Source organism: Zootoca vivipara, chromosome 1 (genome assembly GCF_963506605.1).
Source record: "Zootoca vivipara chromosome 1, rZooViv1.1, whole genome shotgun sequence".
Classification (NCBI taxonomy): Eukaryota; Metazoa; Chordata; class Lepidosauria; order Squamata; family Lacertidae; genus Zootoca; species Zootoca vivipara.
Genome location: NC_083276.1, coordinates 103210594 through 103232673, shown reverse-complemented (window position 1 = coordinate 103232673; position 22080 = coordinate 103210594). Strand labels below are relative to the sequence as shown.

Sequence of the window (22080 nt, the reverse complement as noted above, 5' to 3'; positions counted from 1 at the left end):
ACTCCATAGTAATTTCACAATCACACTTCTTGGCAAACAGCAGGAAAGTATTGCCTTCTGGAAGAAAGAAGTGCAGGGAATAGTCACAATCATAGATGTGGATTTTATTTTACTTTACTTTACAACTTTCTTCTCATCGGAGTGACATAATGGTGGTAAAAACATTATTCGTCAAGGCCTTATTAATCTCCAAGGTAATGATGGGTGAGCAGTTCCGAATGGTTTCAACTTGAGCAACTCGGGTGCACACACATTAAAATAAATCATTTTGGAAGATGCACCCATTCTAAAGTTTGGGCCCATTGTAATTCCGTATGACCTTATCAGGATTCAATGGCATTCAGTGGTAATCCAGTCTCAGTATCTCATCTCGGAGCCCCTCTGGTGCTTCTTGGTCTCCTCCTTCCTTTACAGCTATCTGGGAGTAGCAGTGGCAGCTGGAGCTCAAAGTGGGGGTCCTGTTAACCCCTAGACACGTGCTTGCATGGTAACCGTGGTGGGCAGCAAATAACAACAGCTTCCAGGCCAGCGTCAAGGTTCTGCTGACCAGCATCTGGAGGTGGCAGGAAACATAGAAACTATATAAAGGCACGGTTTGAAATGCATTCCCCGTGCTTTCTGGTAGTCCTAGATGCTGCTGCATATGTGCACCAGTGTTGAAGTTCTACACCTGAGGTCTAACAGACGTAACGCTGTGGCTTCTTGTTGCTACTGCTACCGCCAAACAAGGGAGAGTCGTGTGGTTAGTGCTGAGCATAATGTAGGGCAGGGCAAACATGTGGGAAAGCCTGAGTGATGGCAGAATTTGGGGTCTCAAATGTCTGTGTTGCCCTGTTAATCCATGAGTTCACCATACAGAACCCTCTAGTTAGAAATTCTGGTGGCAACAGTACTCATGGGCGATTTTCTGGTAAACATAGATGTATGCCATTGTCCCTCAGCATTCAATATTTTCTGCATGCGGATGCAGCCAAGATCAGCTGATCATATATCACATGTACAATGATTCCAGTGGAAGTTGGAGAGCATTGTTGGTGTAACTTCCTGAATGCATTCAAAACTGGGGGCAACAGCTATAGATGCAACAGTGTTCATTTGTTTTGTTATATATAATACAAGAGCTAGCGATACCGTGTTTCTCATATTATAAGACATGTCTTATATTTATTTTTTCCTCAAAAAAACACACTATGGCTTATTTTCAAGGGATGTCTTATTTTTTTCCTCCTCCTCCTGCCGTGGCCGGCATTGCTGCTACGCCTATCACTATGTCTTATTTTCGGGGTATGGCTTATATTCCTTGAATGCTTAAAAATCCTGCTATGGCTTATTTTATGGGTATGTCTTAAAATATGAGAAACAGGGTATTAATTATTGTGTCAGCTATTATTTTAAAAAAACAGACTTTGGAAACTAGAGGCTTTCAAATGGTAATACCATCTTGTTGTTTGTTTCACAAGGCTTGATTGTAAAGTGGCTTACAAAAAGAATTGAACAACATTATCAGCAAAAACAACAACAGACTATCTAAAGCATTCATAAAGTAATTTCTAAGCTGCCATTTTGTTGGATTTATTTCAGCCGAAACTTTCCTGTTATATGTTTAACACACTTAAAAAAACTGATTGTGAAACTCAAAATAACTCTAATTGCAACCTGGCACATGACTACCTATCAGAAATAGAGAAAATTTAAACAGTGTACAGAATAAAGTGCTGAGGGCAGCCAATATTTGCTCAGTAGTGAGAAATAAAACTGCTGCTTGGAGATGACACTGCCCAGAAAAAGAGAGTGTCCTCTGTTTGCTTCAAAAGCACTGAACAGACAAGCATCCAAGCAAACAGAAAACAGTCATTTTCCACTGAAGCTGAGATGCATTTTAATTGATATGTGCTTGGTTTGAAACAATTTTAGAATGGTACATCTTATTCTATATACTAAGAGCAAAGATTATCTGAATGTAGCCTTATGTAGACAAAAAAAGCACCACCAATGCATGAAGAGGAAATACCAGCAGGCTCAGAAAATGCCCAAGCTTTGCATAAGTGGGGGGGGGGGGAAGAGGGAGGGATGGAGGGAGAGAGAAAGCAATTAAAGTAGGGGTTTGTAAACACAAGAACAGCTTAGGGGTCCTTGAATTCTGATTGATTGCCGAGAGAAAGAAAAATGGAAGACTGGAGGCAGGATGGATGAATAAAATGGAGAAGCAGCTAGAACCCCAGACACGACCACTCCACCGTGTAACAGTGCAGTTGTTGCTGCACTGTAACTCCCATCAGCCCCAGTCATCTTTGCCAATGGTGAGGGATGATGGGAGTTGCAGTCCAGCAACATCTGAAGGGCCACTGGTTCGCCATGAGATACTGTATGTGAAGGCCTATAAGCGCTAGTGTGTAATAGCAGTAATATGAGGGAAATTAGGATTGTGGGATTTGTGTTAAAGGTTGACACCTCCCATCCCAGCATGGACTTTGTTGTTCAATCAAGTGAAACCTTACCTGTCTTCTGTCAATAAAATACTTGGTTTGCACAGCATTCCCAGTGATAACCAGGGCTTTTTTTTTTTAAAAAAAGCTAAAACTCACCAGAACTCTCATGTGGGCACCATTCCCATTATAAGAACCAGGGAGGCGTTGTGGCACCTCATTTTCTAGAAAATAGCACTGGATAAGCCAATCAGAGCAGTGCTGTTGTGGAGCATCAGCTTTGTTGGCAGAAGGCCCCAGGTTCAGTCCCTGGCATCTCCAGGCAGAACTAGAACATGAAATGACCCCGCACCAGTGGTTTTCAACCCTCTTTTGGTTGAGGAACCCCCAGCAACATGTCAAGATGTCCTGTCAGACCCCCAAGGCTGTTCCCCTCTCTTGCACACAATAAGTCATCTAAATCAGTTGTGACATATACCCTGCCTGCTTTGTCACACAATACAATTTTTTGACTATTCAGCACTGAAGGCTACGAGATGTGGCAGGAGACTAGATCACACTATATTGTTACTCATGGACACTCCCATTGTTGGAGTGACTGGTTATTGGCCAAGACAAGAGGGGGGAAATGAAGTGCCTAAGGTGGGAGATTTTCAAATTTCACTGAACCATTTTGGGATGTTTGTGGGACTCCTCCACTTAAGAAGCACAACACTATGTTCTGTAGTGTGTTTTATGACCCAAATTTGAAATGCACGGGGCTGATTATTATTTTTGTTGTTGTTGTTCACCCTTGGGATTTCATCATTCCCCTTTCATCTTTCTCCTCCTCTTCCAGGCTGAGGTAATTAATATATTGTGTGTGAGGAGGACACTAGCTAAACTTGTGCTCCCTATCTTCGAATGAAGTTCTGAAAACCCCTAAAAAGTAACGTCAGTGGTTCCACAATCCGCTCTCACGTATATCAGGCTAGTTTTGTTTGTACGCTTTCCTCTGATGCGCTTAGACCAGCAGCCAGCTACCCAACCCAATAGGTCTTAAAACCATGCCAAGATCTGACAGCGCCTTCTGAAACACTTTTTTTTCAAAACAGAATTTATCCACATATTTTTACCCTGGCATTCTGTCCCCAAACATATGAAGGGGGAATGATATATTCCATGACAAGCTGGAAAGTTTTTGAACTGAGTTCCTGAGGGAATACCCGAGTCCAACTGTTCTTCCTCTGAATATGTTTCCTAATGCAAAATATTAACACCAGACACATAACATGCGCCCAGCTGTGTGAGTATCAAAGCCCTTCATAACATAAGTGTCATACTGTGAATTCTTGCATTTCAGGAAGCTCAGACTTTTTTTTCTACCTTAGATAAACAATGCTGCTGTTTCTGGATTATCATTGCATATCATTTATTTCAATAACAGAGCATTAGGCCTTGGGATATTTCCAAGCCTTTAGGTCAAATATTGGTACTGTACTGGTGAGGGCCGTGCTGTCTCCTTTGTGTGTGTATGGGGAGGTATACACACACAACTGGAATATTGATGCGCTCTGTGGCTTCACGAAACAGCTTGAACAGGAAAGCTGGATTAGAAATGTAAACAAGATGTGCTGGTTATCTTCATAAAATGGAGATCCTGCCAACCTTTCCCTGAACCTGGCACAATTTTGGAATCCTTCCACTTCTCACTTTTTGGAACACAAATCTCTTATGTAGCTGAAGGACACTGGCTTTGGCTGTAGGTGGAGAATCCATGTTTTTTTAAAATTGCTGTTCCATAAGGGGCATTTAACTTGATGGTTGGAATCATTATGAATTGTACAATGTGACGTTTGCCACACCTTTAATCCCAGTAGAAGCATTATAGGGAGCCCATACACTTCCCAGGAGTTTTGCCTTGCCCTCCACCTCTTCCGGGTTCCCATCCTGATATGAGCAGGTGTTTTCAGGCTTTCCCCTCTCTTCCAAGTAGCCTCACGTGCAGTTGTTTGTGCACTTTGGCAACAGGTCTGAAGCTTCTGTCTGGCTTGCTGTCTCCTCTGTTTCTGGGGGATATTAGGGGAGGGGGGAATCCGAAAACCTGCCAGAAACTCAAGTCAGCTGGTGTGGGCAGCTATATCCTGGGGTAGTTTTGAACCCATTAGCTCTTCAGGGTCACTGGTAGTGTGACTACTGGAGGGTTGTGCCCTGATGTGGCAACCAAAGTTGGCAAAATTGCTCTGATCCTCCTCTGAGGAGACCCCACTCAGGTTTAAGGTCTAAGCAAAGCTGAATCCAGACTGGTTTTTGCCAACTTTGGTTGACACACCAGCTCTGTCCCCTTACAGGGACGAGGAGATCTGGTCACAGTTGTCCCATGCTTTGGTAGCATCTAGGCAGACTTGATTAAGTTCGAGAACCAAGGTTCCACTGTATAGCAGAATATTCTTGCACACATGCACACACGCACACACGCACACACACACACACACACACACACACACACACACACACAATGGAATACTGTTGCATACAAATTTTCCAGTTTTTCTCTTTGCACAGCTAAGGTGACATGAGCCCACCCTTCAGAGGTGATCATTGTTATGTAGGCACTTGTCAGATGAAACATTTCTGCAGCTAAATGCGTCATCTCTTTGAATTCTCTCACGGTTGAGGTGTTGGCTCTCGTTGACACCCTCGCACTCCCCTCTCCCGAAGTTCTGAAATAATCTTATATCTCTGCAGCTTGTTGCATGGCTTTGGAAACAGGCATTTATATTAAGTGTGGAACACAGAGCAGGTGTTCTGTCACTGCTGCTGTCAGATGTCTTTCAGTACAGCATATGACTATGGTAACTGGACGTCATTGTTTTCCTATAGGAAACCATGGCAACTGTCAATGGCAAGTCAAGGGTTGCTATGAATAAACCCTTTGTGGAACATATTTTTGTATCATACGTGGAAGATACTGAGGAGCATCATTACCAACAAGTATCAGCTATATCTGTTTGGCACAAAAGAAGAAATGAAAGATCATCCTAAGAGGGTCTGATTTCTCCTTTCTACTCTACAGAGTAGCACTTCTTGCATACTGAGGGCCCTCAAGCTGTGTGGGTGGGATTCAACTTTAGTTTTGCCCATTGAAATTAATGGATCTAACATAGTCATTCTAATTAATGTCAGTGGGTCTTCTTTGAGTAAAACTTAGTTGAATACCACCTCATATTTTTATCTGAATATTCATTTGTTTGAAGAACGGTGAAAGTAAATAATAATCTAATAATTATAATAATAATATCTGCATCTTGGAACATGGCGACAATTCCCTTCTCACGTGTTCCCCTCTGTAGGGGAGAAAATACAAATTTAGTGGCTCAGTCAACACAAGAAGCATAAACTTGATTTGTCAGAAAAAGGTAGGGATGCAGCAGAGATCTGCTACTGTGATACATTTTTCCTTCCTTTTTTTATGAAACAGGTTTAATCCGACACACAGTGACAATGGCAAATGGGATTTTTTAAAGGAGGAAAGGGGTGAGGGAGGAAAATGATCAGAAGATACTAGACGCATCCGTACCAATCATAGGGAAGACTTGTAGTTCCTTAGGGAGGTACACGCTTTTGCATGATGGAGAGGAGGCACCAAGAATTGTTCAACAATGCCAGGTTGGAGGCCGCATCACAAGCCTTTGCCTGAACAGCCATAACACATCACACTCAAAACTGCTGATCTGATTGCATCCTCACAGTTTAAACTGATGGAACGGACTGTTCAAGTCTAGACATTCAAGATGTAGCTTAATCCCAACTATTTTAATAGTAGAATATGCATCCAAGTGACGTATTTAGGGTAAAATAGAAGCATTGTGGAATAGAAATGAATGAACAACAATGTTTTTTTGGTGTTCTGTAAATCTTGTTCATCTGTGTCCCAGGTTGTTGTTGTTTTTTTTCTTAAGTCTTGGGGTTTGTTTGTTTGTTTTGTTTTCATGGGCGGGGTATGAATAATAAATTGTTGTTGTTGTTGTTGTTGTGCATGGTCTTCCATACATAAAGATCTACTGTAACAGAAGTCACCTATTAGAATTTTGACTTGTCTGCCTCACCAACACTTTAATTCGTGGATAAGCAGCAGCTGGCATGCCTGGTTTTTCTAGTACATAACGTAAAGTTTACAATGTAAATGGCAATACACCACAATTTTTATTCTGAAACCTTGACCGGAGTTATTTTATACTCTCCTCTGTTTTTCTTTGTAGGATATCAATAACTAGAGTGACAGCTGACATTTCTCTTGCTAAGAGGTCTGTTCTAAATAATCCAAGCAAGAGGGCAATAATTGAGCGGTCAAACACCAGGTCCAGTTTAGGTAAGACCTTAGTAGAAGTGACACTTGTGAGAGGTTTTTGTTTGTTTGTTTTTACAGGTGTCCAGTTGCCCTACTTCCTTTATTGCCCTTCTGAGGGAGAATGCACAAATCTTGCTTGCCTCTGCCACAGGCTGGCTACTATTTTTTAAAAAGGGTTTTCTAAAGCTCTGTATAGGGGATTAAGACCATATTGTCACCTCTCAAGTACTAGCAAGCAAAGCTTCGTGTTTACTATGTAAGTGTATGCTTAGCATCAGCTTGAGAAGTTGCAAGAAAAAGTGAAATGTTATGGTGGGTTTGTTCACAACAGTGTAAAATGTATGAACTTTTATATTGTAAACCGCCTTGTGATCTTTGGATGAAGGGTGGTATAGAAATAAATAATGAATAACATAAATAATAATAAGATATATGGCAATTTTATGAAGAATGTGTCAAAGGCATTCCTAACTTCAAGCACAGGGGCACTAGAACTGATAAATAAAAATGGCATTGCGAGAGACTGGAGGGTCCAGAGCTTGGTTGGTTGCAGTGTGGTTTGTTTGTTTGTATGTATGTATGTGTGAGGCAGGAAGGGGTTGTTGGGTCAGATTAGCCCTATTGATTTGTATGCTGCTGTGGTGGATAGATCATTGTCTTGTTGGACTGCATATATGATAAAGGGGAGCCACACAGGGGTGAAACTTTGCTAGGCCCCATGCCAGTTAAGTTTGTTGGTTAACTTTTTTAGTAGGGTAGTAGGGTTGTTTCCCATATATTTTGGTACCAGTGGTCTATGTTCGCTCCTGATGGGCCTTTCCAGGGTCTAGTTATATTTCTAGCTGCTTTTCCTTGTTTGTTTGTTTTGCAACACGATAAAATATTCAGTAAAAACCAATTTAAAATAAATAAATAAAAATGACATGGGGCCGCAGGTTTTGAAATGGCAAATTCAGTTATTTCAACCTGGTTTTGGAACACGTCGATGATGGTATCTTCATTTTTCATTTTGCAGCGGAAGTGCAGAGTGAAATTGAGCGTATTTTCGAATTGGCAAGATCCTTACAGCTGGTTGTTCTAGATGCAGATACAATCAACCACCCAGCACAACTTATTAAAACATCCTTAGCACCGATTATTGTCCATGTTAAAGTGTCATCTCCAAAGGTAACATACGTTGTGTGTGTGTGTGTGTGTGTGTGTGTGTGTGCACAAATTTATAGCTTTCTCTTTAAAATATTTCATCTTGAATACACTTCATATTCTTCCCGAAAGAACGCTTCTCCTTTTTATGCTAATTTCCCCCTTTAAAACATACATTGAGGAAGTTAATGTAGCACTAAGTAGGGTGTGCATTCAGGGAATGAAGTCCACTTGCACAACAGGATATTTGCACACCTTTCTCCCTGCGTGCCTCCTGCACACGCTATAAACATATTCAGGGGGTTCCCCCACCTCTCCAAAGTGGATTTAGGGTGTTTCAAGGGTTAGGGGGAGGGGGTGAAGTCCCATTTCTGTGTTTCTGCACATGAAACAACTTCGTTGAATCTTGACCTAAACTTTTGTGTGTCACCAGAATCTTGCTGATCGTGTGCAGCCATTGAGTGCCATAGGATGTTCACCTCCCTTCTGGTCCCACAAAAACGCCTCTGCTGACCTTGCATTCTGCTTGTGCCTGGCAGAGCCTTGATCACTATGTGAAGTGGGCTTTCCAGATAACTGTGGAGATGTGAGCTCCTAATCAGGCCAGAGAAACAGAATTTTTGCTGCTAATGATGGTTGGGACAGCCATTTCGGTTCCTTTTTTCAGGTCCATATGTCTTTATCCCACCTTTTCCTTTCTTTCTTGATTTTGCCTTTTCTAGGACAAGAGCTGTGGCCCATTCAAACATTATAGTACCCAACCAGGAGGCTAATGAAAAATACTTCTGACTCTACACTGGAATTATGTTTGTAAGCTGCTTACCAATGTAGCCCATCCTTAGGGGTTGCTAGCATGGTGGGTATCCATGCAATTGGGCTGATCCAAAATAGTTAAGTAACTTACAATCATTTAAAACCTATAAGGAATTGTTGCCATGAGGAAGCATTACTTTATCCCTACGTACTTGACATGTTTCCCACTAACATTTGAATGTATCTTTTCATTTGCTAGCAAAAGCACCCTCCAGATGTTGTTGGACTGCAACTCCCATCATCCCTGACCAATGGCCATGCGTGCTGGGACTGATGGGAACTGGAGTCGAACAGCAGCACCTGGAGGACCACATATTCCCTATAGATCTGACAGGTGCACTCAGCTGTCCATACCACATACAATACAATACAACACAATACAATACAATACAATACAATACAATACAGCATACAATAGCCACTCACACAGTGACTTCACAAACCGTAGTTTAATATGTGGAAGCTGATATGCCTCCAAAATTTACCTCCTTGCTATGCAGTCTGAAAGTAGTCTGATGCTTGTTTTCTCTTCTTTCAGGTCCTGCAGCGACTGATCAAATCAAGAGGAAAGTCACAAAGCAAACACCTGAATGTCCAGTTGGTTGCAGCAGATAAACTTGCACAATGTCCTCCAGTAAGTAAAGGACCGGGAAAGATTTTCACTTGGTGCCCATTTTTCATGACACATCAATTCACACATTAGCAAAAGCTGTTGTATTGATGTAACATTGTTTTAACGACGGTACCCGTCCTTACTGAACGGGCTATGAATAGCAGGTGATCAGATCCTGAATGTGTTAGAAGAGAGGTCACAAGTCTCACGAAGAGAAGCACTCATCATTCCACCTCCTCACATTGTTCATCATGCTTAGTGATGTGCTAAGGCATCTAGGGTTACAGTAGCAACAGTAGCAACCCACTTCTTTTCCACCCAGTACTAGAGAAATTGGCACCAGTAGAATAAAAGCCCTCTCAGGTTTACGTTACGAGGTCCAGTGTATTGCATTTCTGTCACCGAATCATTTTCCAGTGATTTGTGCTTGTTGAGCTGAAAGGAAGGGAAAACCCATGCCTGCTGCTGAAATAAATTAAGGTCAAAAGGAAGCATTAATCGTGTGCCATATACTTGCGCATTATGTTGTGCAGTTTAGCAACAATCCATTTGCAATCAAAACATTTGAATTGAATAATGGAATCTCCCCCACCCCAGTTTTCCTATAAATGAATAATTTTCACTTGCAAACTTGTGTCCAGACAGTCTTTTCCCACCCTGGTTTGTGATGGACTCTGAGGCTATGAAAAGGTGGGAGATGCTTTTTAGTGGTGGAGACCGAAACGGGCGAGAGGAACAAATGAAAACTGTCAAAGTTGACAGTGTTGCAAAGACTTCTGGGTGATATTCAACTAAGTCATATACTCTGGGGTTGGACCTATTGAAATCAATGAGCCCACTATGTTGGCTATCACCCTCCATTGTCTAGCTGTTCAGAGCTGAAAAGTTTGATGCCTTTGATGCCATGCTTTCTTATGAACAGGAAATGTTCGATGTCATTCTGGATGAAAATCAGCTTGAAGATGCTTGTGAACACTTGGCAGAATATCTTGAGGCCTACTGGCGTGCCACACACACCACGAGTAGCACACCCATGACACCTTTGCTTGGAAGAAACCTAGGCTCTACTGCACTATCCCCTTACCCTACTGCAATCTCTGGATTACAGGTATGAATCCATGCTTTTGCCAGCAGTGCAGATCAGCTTCATAATGATATATAAAGTGGTTCGTTCATATCTATCTATCACACACATACACATTGGACCCTGTGTAAATGCAAATAATTTTTTTTTAAAAAAAATGCATGCACAACAGCAGCCCCACAGCTGCCCCACACCTACAAATGAGGGTATTTCCGTAACTTCGTGCACAGTATTATTATCTCATATTGGAAAGGGTGGGGACTAGAATGTGTGCACACCTCTCCACATTCAAATTCAAGTCCTCCATTCAGGGCTTGGGGGTGTTCTCATTGTGTGTTTTCAGTGGCAAATGCTTCACTGGCAAACATTAGCAAAACAGAACCAGTTGGGGCTGATCCATAAATGCATTCCTTGCAGTTCAGTCCTAGTAGTGTCGTGTGTTCAAGTGATACGGAAGTTCCTGTTTAGCTAGCTGATCAGCCTGAGATGGCTCATTCCCAAAGACAAGTCATCACCATGCTACAGTCAATGAGTAATGTATTTGGCCTTAGTCAAGAGAATAAGAAGAAAATCCAGTTAATTAAGTAGACTTCACATTGGGTAGTTTTGTTTGAATGCAACAGAATATCTATGATGCTAATGCTACTGTGCAGACATCAAGAGCAATGAACATAATTACCTTTGCATTTTTAGTATGATAAAGCTGCACAAAACGTTCTTAGAAGATAAGCGAGTTATATAAATATACACCACTAACTGCTACTATAGTTAAGCTTGCTTAATAGTTTACATATATTTTTCTATGTTGACCAGTTCACAAAAGTTATAATACGGACATTTTCTCCCATTTGCCTCGTTTCTCCCCAGAGACAACACCTTAGCAAAATTCATTCATCTGTTTGATTTTTTTTTAAATGATGGATAAAATATTATTCCCATTATAAAAAGATTCTGACCATTTTTTTCCACAGGGATAGCTCAAAAACGGCTGGCCTTTGAAACTTCAAACGTGGCATGTAAATAGTCCTTAATGAGAAGTACGTGCTTTACTAAATTTGGAGAAAAATATGTCTTTTCAGTACAAGTTCTGTATGTTTGTAAATGCAAGACCACGATGTGCACAGAGATCAATTTCACTAAAGAGCTTGGCACATTGTGTGGCTTTTGATATGTGTACACTTTCCACTGTATGTCAGCTGAAGAGCTTAGCAAGTTAGCAACATTCTTGAAAACTAGATCAGCAATCACTTTTCCCCTTAATATAATTATTATTATTTATTAAATTTGTATGTCACCCTTCATCTGAAGATCACAGGGCGGTTCACAACATAAAATGCACTCATATCACTATTGAAGTGCTGCCCCCCCCCCCCCCGGATGCATGTATGCCGAAGTGAGTATCTAAATTTCAAATTTATGTTTGATTTTGTAAGGCCAGCTGTGTCACATGGTGTTGTTTCTGCTTAGTGACTGGTTGACTGTGTAAGCAAGAGTTTGAGTTTCATGCACACATGCTTGTCTTTTTATGTTAAAATGCTTCATTTTCCAGTGTCTTTGTGTTGGTAAGCCCCTTCTCTTGAACTTTGATGCTATGCAAATCCAAAAGGATGTGGTCAAAGCAAATCATTTAGGCACATACCATTTAGGCATATATATATACAGTATACTCAACACCCTGTGTTTCCATGCATTGCTAGTTGGTTGTCATAAGTGACAGTCATCAACTTCTGGAGAGCTTTCGATATAGCAATACACACACACACATACTTAAGCTAGTATGTCTCGATCCGAGATATGTTGCAGTGACTGGTGACACAGTCTAAATAGGATTCAGCTAGGTGTAAGGGAGTCTAGATAAGGGCCCACTTTGTTGAAATGCTGAGTCAACTTCATCCATGCTAACAGTGGGCTGGGACACTTCAGGAGCAGCATTTCAAGGTCTTCTGAGTAATTAACAGGGGAGGTTGCTACAGTGGGTATGATTGCATGAGGCTGAGGTTCAATTCTAGGCAGACCACAATAAGAGTGTGGGTGTTCTACATATTTAAACAAGTTTCAAGCCAGGATGACTAGTGTGGCTTCCTGTCATAGGACCCTGGGAACTCATTATAGTTTTCCAAGGAAGCTAATGATCTCTGCAAAGAAAGTACTCTGACTACCTTTAAAAATAATAATGCCTGCAGTATGCCTATAAGCTGCTACTGACTATTGAATTGACTACAAAAATAACAGCTTAGCTATTTTACCCACTTCAATCCATCCAGTGTGGAGCGTTAAACCGAGGGAAAACAGCACCAGCGAAACTTTCCATATATCCGATGGTCTTAAATTTCATTTGGGTAAAATAGTTCAGAAATTTAAAAAAAAAATTGATAAAGCCTATGAAGAATAGGACGAGAATTGCAATTGAAGGAAGGGTAAACTCTATTTAGTATATGCTGAACAAGAAAGGGTTACAAATAAAACATTGTACATCAATGGGAGAAAGGTAGGCGACTTTAGAATTGCCCGCAATGGAAGGATATCTCAATATGCTTTTTTAAGAGCTGCATTTTGGAGGAGGTCTTATTTTGAATTTCCGAAAGATCACAGTCTAAAAATACAAGTCTTAAAATTCCTCATCAGGCAATGTATCCTGAACCTGAATCCTGAGCCTCCTGTTGAGAATCCCTTCTCCCTGCCAAATGTTTTAAAATAATGTCGTATAGAAGACATCACACTCCACTGTTTTCTCACATCAGCTTTGAAACCAGACTGTATTCCCAAGTATACAAAATAGCAGCCAAATGTCTCTTAAATGAATGATGGGAGCATATGGATTCTGAAGGCCCTCTCAGAACAAGAACGCAACTAATTCAGAAGGAGCGAAATGAAATTGTTTCTCCCTACTCCCCCCACACCCCTTTGTTGTTGTTTTTTTTAAAAAACAACCTTGAATTCTTTGCTATTTATAGAGCCAACGAATGAGGCATAGCAATCATTCTACTGAGAACTCTCCAATTGAACGACGGAGCCTAATGACCTCTGATGAAAACTACCACAACGAAAGAGCTCGGAAGAGCAGGAACCGCTTGTCTTCCAGTTCCCAACACAGCCGAGATCATTACCCGCTTGTGGAAGAAGAGTACTCCGACTCATACCAGGACTCCTACAAACCTCACAGAAACAGAGGGTCTCCTGGAGGATACAGCCATGATTCCCGACATAGGCTTTGAATACAAGAACCTGGGGGGAAATGGTACTCGTCCATTGCCAACTTGCCATAACATAGCTAGGCCAGACGAATCAACTTGATTCGGCAGTTGCGGCATGGTTTTTACTATGCTTACGGGCCGCCGCCGTTTAATGCTATATAAAAAGGGGTGAAACATACAGATCATGCCTTTCATATGTTTAGGAAGAAGTTAGTTTGCCCAGTCACTTTAGATGTGTTTTATTTCCAGTGTAGAGATTTGATTTTTCGAATCAGTATCTTTTCTCTTCATTAGACACTATTAGACACATCAGTTTGTAATTTAGGATTACCTGTTGAAGCGCATATAAAATGATTTCCTGCACTGGAAATTCCAAATGACCAGTTCCAGTTGGAACCAATTTATAAAACCAATTCCTGTTGGAATTTGGGCGAAATTGACTGGAAAGTCAGCCTGAGCATGTTGCGGTCAGTTTAAAAATAGAATTAAAATAATGAAGAATAATGAAACCGTTATAAGCAAAATAAATAAATAAATAAATGCTATAGAACTCGTTTATCGGAAGGTGAATTTATATGGATAGATAAATAAGGGTAAAAATAAAACAATTTTAATGTATTTATTTCAGATTATCCAAATGTAAGCAGTCAATAGTGCCAAAAACGATGAGCGAATGCAGCAGTTAGACTACTTTCCAGTTTAAAGTGATCTGTATGGGATGAGTTTGCTTTTTTTGCATTTTGCTAATGACAATATAAAACTATTTCAGGAACTTTAAATAAACTAGGAGTGAAGACGCATAACCATTTTTAATGTGGTGGTGGTGGTGGACATGGGCACACATTCACTGTCCTGAAAACATGCTCCTTTAATCCCAATCACACTTTCAAAGTGTGTGAAGTGGATGTGTGGGATTTTGCTAGCTGGCCCTGCCTCGGCTATCACATGCTCAGCATAAGGTGTGGCTGTTTTGCTGAAGGCTCTTCTGGTGCGATCCAAGTCCCTAATTGCATGTACAGTTTTACATGTGTAGAGCCCTGATACCCTCCTCCATGCACCCAGGTCTCGTGAAGGTGTGAACAGAGCTTGTTCACTTGTTGGAAGATGTGAACACTTTTGAGAATTTGGTTATTGTTCGTTTCGTTGGCTATAACAATGCTTAAGCACTACTAATGATCTGTATCAGGCACAAAGCTCATACCCACCTTAATGTTCTACTTGGGTCAACAACAAATTGGCCTTGCACTCCCGGGGAGGAAAAAGAAGATGCATTCATACTAGGGCTTAAACGTGTGTATTAATATATCCAGAAGAACTATGGTGTCATCATTTTTCCTACCAAAGATTTAAGAGCATATTGCTCAGTGATTTGTCAACAGACCATAAGTATCAGGGCGGTTTTGCACAAAAAAAAATGAATGAAGATAATTCCAACTGAAGCACTTCAGGAGCGGTGCTTTAATGAGGACGCCCCTAAAATTTGAGGACTTGTTGTTCTCAGGCGCTTTCTGGAGAATGACAAACAATTTTCTATATTGTGTTATAAAATATGACATTTGAAGCTATTTTTTCCTGGTCTGAATGCATCACCTCTCACATACAGCAAAAAATACTTCATCGAAAACCCCATGTCATACCTTACAGTCTTCCATCTTGATCCAGATTCCATTTGTGCTGCAGTACATATGCAGAGTTTCTCCTTGTGTTTGGTTCTCCTTATGCATTTAAGTGTAAAACGAAGCTCTGCACACACACACGCACGCACACACGCACACACACATGTCCTTTGTGTGTACAGGGCTGGTTCTTCATTGAAATGAGTGGGGGCACCCATACATGTAGAAGCTCTATAGATTAATCACTCTATGAATGACCAAAAATCATAGCATCCACAAAGAAGGTTGGCCAAAGACATTTTGCTGAGGCAAAGAACAGGATGGTTCCTCCCAGCTGAGTGGGCACTGGCAACGTGACAGTATCCTCTACTGCTAGTTTAGGGGGTGCATGACTGGTAATTTGGCGCACATAATTCTGATCCCCCAGGGAGCTGAGGGAGAATGTTCAAGGGCACCTCCATCCCACAGTATCTGGTGCCAGATGCAGGTGCCTCACTCTGCCTAACAATAGCATGTGCTCTACAACTTTGGATATTTATAATAGGGCAATGGAAATGTTTATGTTCTCCAAATCTTTTAACAATGTAAAAGTAACCATTGGAATGCGGCAGTATGGAATACATTAAAAACCAAAATTTTAGGACTTTTCCAGACAGTTTTAAAAGGGGGGGCGGTATTCTGAGTGTAATATTTGTGGTTCTTCTAATCTCAGCTCCATACAAGGAAAGCTGCTGAGGAGTAGCTGTTTACCTCCCTTTTTAAGAGAGATGTGTGCTGCAGCACTAGAGACAGGAAGCACACACAAACTCGAAAAGAAAAGAGGGGCACTAAAGGTACAAGAAGTAGTGAGAATTTGCTGTAGGATAGGGTGGCTAACCATAGCCCTCCGGATGTTGAACTACAACTCCCATCATCCTTGGCCATTGACCATGCTGTCTGGGGCTGATGGGATTTGCATTGCAGTTCAGCAACATCTGGAGCAGCCCTGGTTAGCCATGTGGCACTGATGTAGTGGAAATGGTACAAAATCAAGAGGCTCTAGGGAAGAATCGGGTGGTTACTATGTCTGTGCAAAGTTGAGTTTCTAGGACTAAGCTGAAATAATTCCCAAGAGCTTCTTACTCGCTAGGGATAATTCTTCAGGAGTAACTAAATAGAAAATAATGTACATGCCTGATTCCTAGACTGAAATGTGAATTGTGTGTGTGTGTTTAAATTATATATACAGTATAGAATTTATAAAATCAGTCTCAAAGAGCCATATGATTATTGAAACTACTAGCTATTGTGACAGAGTTCACTGTTGGTATTGCACAAAGCTACCAGTGAGCTTGTTCTCTGGCTGGAATGTGTCTGTTTTTGTATGAACTGGAGCTTCTACATGAGTGGTGCATCTGTGGAGACTTCAGATGCCATAATAATGATAGTGGCACTCCTCTACATAAACTGAATCTATGGATTAGTGCAAATAACCTTTCAATCCAAAGTTTAAAACACCAAACTATGTTACGAAAACTGTTAAAAGTTAAAAGTATATCCCATTGAATATATATGAATTTAGATCAATTCTCTTTAATTCACTACAATATTATATAATCCCTAGCACAGATAAGGCATGTATAAGAAACGTTAGTTCTGAAAGGAATCACCTAGACTTAGAATGTACCGTGCATTTTTCTGGCTTAGTCCTGGAAGCTTGAAGTTGAACCTCCCTTGGTTTTAACTCATTGCTCTTCCTTGAGGGAAGCTTTGCACAAACATACTTTTTAAAGGCCACTTTAGGCTGCAATCCTGAACACACTAGGACGAAAGCCCTACCCAACACAGTGGAGTACAGTACACTTCTGAGTACAGTATACATGTTGTTTTGATTGAGGTGTTAAAGAGGAAGCTCGGGACCTCCAGAAAAGAGAGTAACTTAGAAAATTTAAACTTTCTTAAAAATCCATGAAATGATGGAAATCTGGAAGATGGAGAAGTTGTTATTTATTACTACTCCTGTTAAAGACTCTGTCCAGTTTGTGCCACTGAAACTTGTTCTGCCACATTCTATACTGCACTTGGTATCGTAATTGATGGGCTAGCTGGGGGAAGAATCTTGTTTTTGCCTGCAACAAAACACTGTGCTTTGAGTGCAAGGAAAATGAGATATGCCAACAGCTGAAGTGGTTTTGTTAAGAAAAAATATCAGGATACCCTGAAGGAAATGAGTAGCTGTGCAGTTGCTGCACAAAAGAGTATTGTCTGGAAATGCCCTTTGGGAAATAGGTGTTTATTGATAGTGTGATTATTTCTAACTGGCTGGAGGGAAACATGGATTTTTATGGGTCTGGACTGTAGGCAAACTTGAAAGTTTTCCTCATCAAAATGACCTTTTTCAGCAGTCTTGCTACAAACCTAGGAAGTGTGCCTATACTTTTCACTATAAAATTATATAACTGGTGATTTCAATACTTCAGATATTTTGCTGCCTTGTATCAAATGAACACTTGTTTTCATTTTCTGGTTTATTTGCTTTTTAAAATGGCACTTTTCTTGCTGTCAGACCTATGTCTTACAATGGCATACATGCCTTTTACCCAGTATAAGTAAATTAGCTTTGTTATAAAGATTTATCGTTTTACATTCTGGAATTTTAAAAACAGGACTCCTTGCGTTAGTACGTTCAGTGTTCTCAAACCTAGAAAAACAACTTAAAAATGGCCACATACCAAAATGCTGAGATGTGCATGATAATTTTCTCTGTGCATATGTCTCCTTCACTCATCCCTTTATAGCAGTTTAAACCTGAAACCCTCCAATTAATCACAGTTTCCCATTTCATCTGAACTGCAGAAACTGTGGTTACCAGGTTATGAACAAGCCAGGATCTTAAGACACTTCCAAACCCTGTGTTTCCTGGCTTGTTCCAAACCTCCTAACCAGGTTTTCCTGGGTCAGACAAAACAGGAAACACTGATTAGTTGGACACATCCATGTCTAATTGCTGCAAAGGATAGAGAAAAGGGAAAAAGCCTTGTACATCTCTCAGCTCTAATAACCTGAAACACGCCAATTTATTGTCATTCTGTCACCTTCTGGTCACAATTATCCTGCTGATCAGAACCGTAAAACTGTCCAACTTCTAAATTTCAACTATGCTCACCAGCTTTTAAACCACTGGAAGAATCTCAAGCCTGAGCAAAATATTAGTTGAATTATATTAGTACCAACTTGGATAGAAACTAGTGCATGGTAGCATTGTGTAATATTTGTACATTTTAAATATGGAGGACAATTTGAAAGCGTCATTTCTTCTACAGTTCCTCTTGGCTCTGAGCTTTCCCTTTCAGTGCTCTGCCAAAAAGCACACAAATGCTCCAATTACCATTCCATTGTGTCCCTTCGCCCTTGCATGGGGCGTATCCAGCCACATAACAAATACTATAAACTGTGCTTTCCGTGTTATAAAAACCTGCACTTCACCAAGCAACATGGAAACATTTCCCACAAATTGTTTCTGTTTCTCACAAGTGAAAGCAACAACCTGATAAACCTGAGGGAGAAAGTCTATGTGGATTAATTATATTTTTAGAAATATTCAAATAAACCTAACCTGTAATTGCAACTCAAAGATTTACAAGTTATGTTTTTAGAAGGAAAACAGAGCAGGATCACTCTTTAGAAGTCGGCATGCCTACTTTTTAACGTAAAAATTAACTGTTTAAAATGTAAGTTTGAGTTTTTCCCTTCTATTTTCTTTACAACAGTCACTGTTAAAGTAGGTTTCAAAAGCAATTTCCCCCAAAACGTTTAGCTTGCCATTGGGGCAAATTGACTAAAATCCTTCTGTTATTTATCTCCCTTGAGTAACTCTTTGGTGTGTGGGTCTGAAAACCAAGTTCATTCAATATTCATAATATGAATGATTTTAAAGTATAATGTACAGCCCAAAGTAGAGTTGCTGAGGAAGGTTCTTCTAAGGCTGCAAGTGGAGTTAATACTTCACTGTTTGGAAACAGGCAGCTAATAGATTTCCTGTTTCCTGCTTGGCAGGGGGTTGGATTGGATGGCCCTTGTGGTCTCTTCCAACTCTATGATTCTATGATTCTATAATAGATGGCTGAATAGCTAAAGCAAGGAACAGGGCAAGAGAACATAATGTGAGGGACATATCTGTAGTCTTTGATCAACTCAACCTTAGCCCTCAGTGCTATGGAGTGAATCCAGAAAGTCCCCTCCATGAATGGAAGGGATTCCATTCATGGAAGGCATCCAGATCCACCAGAAGCTCCCTTCCTGGAGGAAGGGATGGAGAAGGCAAATTTGCCAGTTGCCCCTTTCCCTTGTAGCCCGCCATGCGTCTTCTCATTCTGTTCTGGAGAGTCCTCTGCCCTTCCAGAATGGACTTTGAAGGAGCATGAAAGGAGGAAATTGCAGACACTGTTTCCCTGCAAGGGGAATTATGCTGAGTGCAGGTCTCTGAGTTAAGTGCAGCCCTGTGCAATTAACCCAGAAGTTAAGTCCAAGGGCGTTAAGAATGTAAGAATTTCCTTGCTGAGTCCTGCATTCGGTTTCCTACAATGTTTAGTTGTTCTTGCAAGCCAGATAGGACATGAAGGTGACGGGCTTCCCTACAACATGTGGTTTTCAGAGGTACACTGCCTCTGAACATGAATGTTCCATTTTGCTACCCTGGCTGGTAGCCGTTCATAGACTTCTTCTCTATGAAGCCGTCCAATTCTCTCTCTCTTTTTGAAATTCATCCCAGAGGCAGCCACCCACAAATCCTTTGGTAGTGATTTCTGCTCTAGTTACATGTTGTAAACAGGACACGCCAAGTAAGTGTGGATATCATTGCAGTTTCATTGAGTTCGGCCTGAGTGACTGTTGCAGTATTGGGCACCTAACTGGCAGCATGATCTGCCATATTTTATGCTATAGCCCAATGGAGCATTTTACAATACTTTTTATGTCTTGGTTACATGTACTGCTTATTCATCTGCATGAAAGAGAAGGCATTAGGAAAAAGCATTTCTTAAAAGTTTTACAAGTTCCTTTTATGTCCTCATTAAAGTATTAATTGTCATGAATGCACTGAAATATGTAGATCTAGACTAGAATGCTCTTTATTCTCTAGTAACATTATCGACCAGACCATTTAACTGCTTGAAGATATTTGCATTTTATGGTGGGTCGCTGCAATGGCACTCAAATGTATTTTCCCTAGTAAATGAGATTATGCTTTTAGCATTTCAGAAAGAAAATAAATTAGTTTTAAAGCCTTTTGGGAACTCCCCCCCTCCCCCCAAGTCTTCTTTGACAATCTAGTAAAAAGGAAATATCCACACAGTAGAAAGAATCCTAAACCTGCATTATCGTCTCAGACTGCAAAATTACTTTTGCCTACTAGTCCATTTGGCAGTCTTTTTTGTTATGCTGTCTGGTAAAAATGCTATCTGAATGGTGCCAACTTCCTTAAGTTTTACTTGTTGGTGCCTGCAACTGGTTCACACTCAGACGATGCCTACACAAGAAATAACTATGGTGTGTTTTATCAGTGGTTTTCTTAATTCGTACTCATAGCAAAGTGAAGCACCGATAAGGAACGGTTTACATTGGGCTTCACCTAGTTTATTATGGGTGCAGATCCCACATCTCCCACCTGGCCAAGAAATGCAAGATCTGAGAATGCGTTCTTTGGGCAAGCAGAGCTGGGAAGGCTAGCCAGAGGTATAGCACAGAGGTGTCCATCCCTTGTAATGGCCCTTAGTGTTGCCTCCATATGTGCAAAGGGAACCAGCACTGTTAGGTTCTGGGGTGGTGATCTCTCCGCATGCGAACACTGTTCCCATAGCGGACTGAATTGAGCCCATAGCACAGTAGCACATTTTCAGTTCGGGTGAATGCCTTTTTAAAAATTGTGTTTCTTTAAATGCACTGTTTAAAAGAAAAAAAAGAAAAACACTGGTTATTACAGATTTAGCCTATGTAAACATTCAAAGCCTACGTTATTTCGTCCTCCACCCTACATTGGTTTTCTTTAAAAAAAAGCTTAATGTAGACCCAAATAAATAAGGCTATGGCTACAATTCTGTGCACATTAACCGGTAACTTTGGGAGTAAGCAGCACTGAATTGTATGAATTACGCCCATAGGAATATGCAAAGGATTGAGCTGCATGAATAATTTTCTGCTTTTAACATAAGACCTTATTACGATCCTGTTACGCTGCTTCTTATACCAATCAGTCTATATACAGGTATTTAAGAGTGTTTTAAGAATGTGCCACCTTGTTTCCATTTTAAAGCATTTGAGGGTTGGCTATATTTTTCCGGGGGTGGGGCTGTCTTGATATGATGGCCTTAGCATACATCTGCATACAGATTTTAAAAGCAGACAAATGCATTGGTTGCATTCTTGTTGCTGGCAGGGCATTTGTGCCAATTGGGGTGCTGCACTAACAATTGAATCGAGTATATCAAAGTTACCTTGTTACATGGATTGTTTCCCTCTGCCTTGATAATAATAATAATAATAATAATTTATTATTTATACCCCGCCCATCTGGCCGGGTTCCCCCAGCCACTCTGGGCGGCTTCCAAAAAAAAAAAACAGAAATTCTAAAATACAGAAATCCATCAAACATTAAAAGCTTCCCTAAACAGGGCTGCCTTGAGATGCCTTCTAAAGGTCTGGTAATTGTTCTCTTTGACCTCTAGTGGGAGGGCATTCCACAGGGTGGGTGCCACTACCGAGAAGGCCCTCTGCCTGGTTCCCTGTAACTTGGCTTCTCGTAATGAGGGAACCGCCAGAAGGCCCTCGGAGCTGGACCTCAGTGTCCGGGCAGAACGATGGGGGTGGAGACGCTCCTTCAGGTAT

General features: G+C 40.8%; 1 protein-coding gene across 4 annotated transcripts in view; it reads left to right on the top strand.

Moving 5' to 3' along the window:
• Window positions 1–21716, top strand: part of CACNB4 (calcium voltage-gated channel auxiliary subunit beta 4) — a 135689-nt gene extending 113973 nt beyond the window's left edge. For 2 of the 4 annotated variants that reach the window (XM_060279883.1, XM_035131616.2), the window contains 5 exons: window positions 6668–6777; window positions 7772–7923; window positions 9251–9346; window positions 10248–10433; window positions 13364–21716. In XM_060279883.1, the coding sequence (XP_060135866.1) occupies window positions 6668–6777; window positions 7772–7923; window positions 9251–9346; window positions 10248–10433; window positions 13364–13624 (805 nt within the window). In that variant the 3' untranslated portion in view covers window positions 13625–21716. Of the gene's footprint in view, window positions 1–6667; window positions 6778–7771; window positions 7924–9250; window positions 9347–10247; window positions 10434–11380; window positions 11658–13363 lie in introns of those variants that run through there. The other 2 variants (XR_009558281.1, XM_060279888.1) reach the window with 2 other exon arrangements.
• Window positions 21717–22080: the final 364 nt, after the last annotated feature.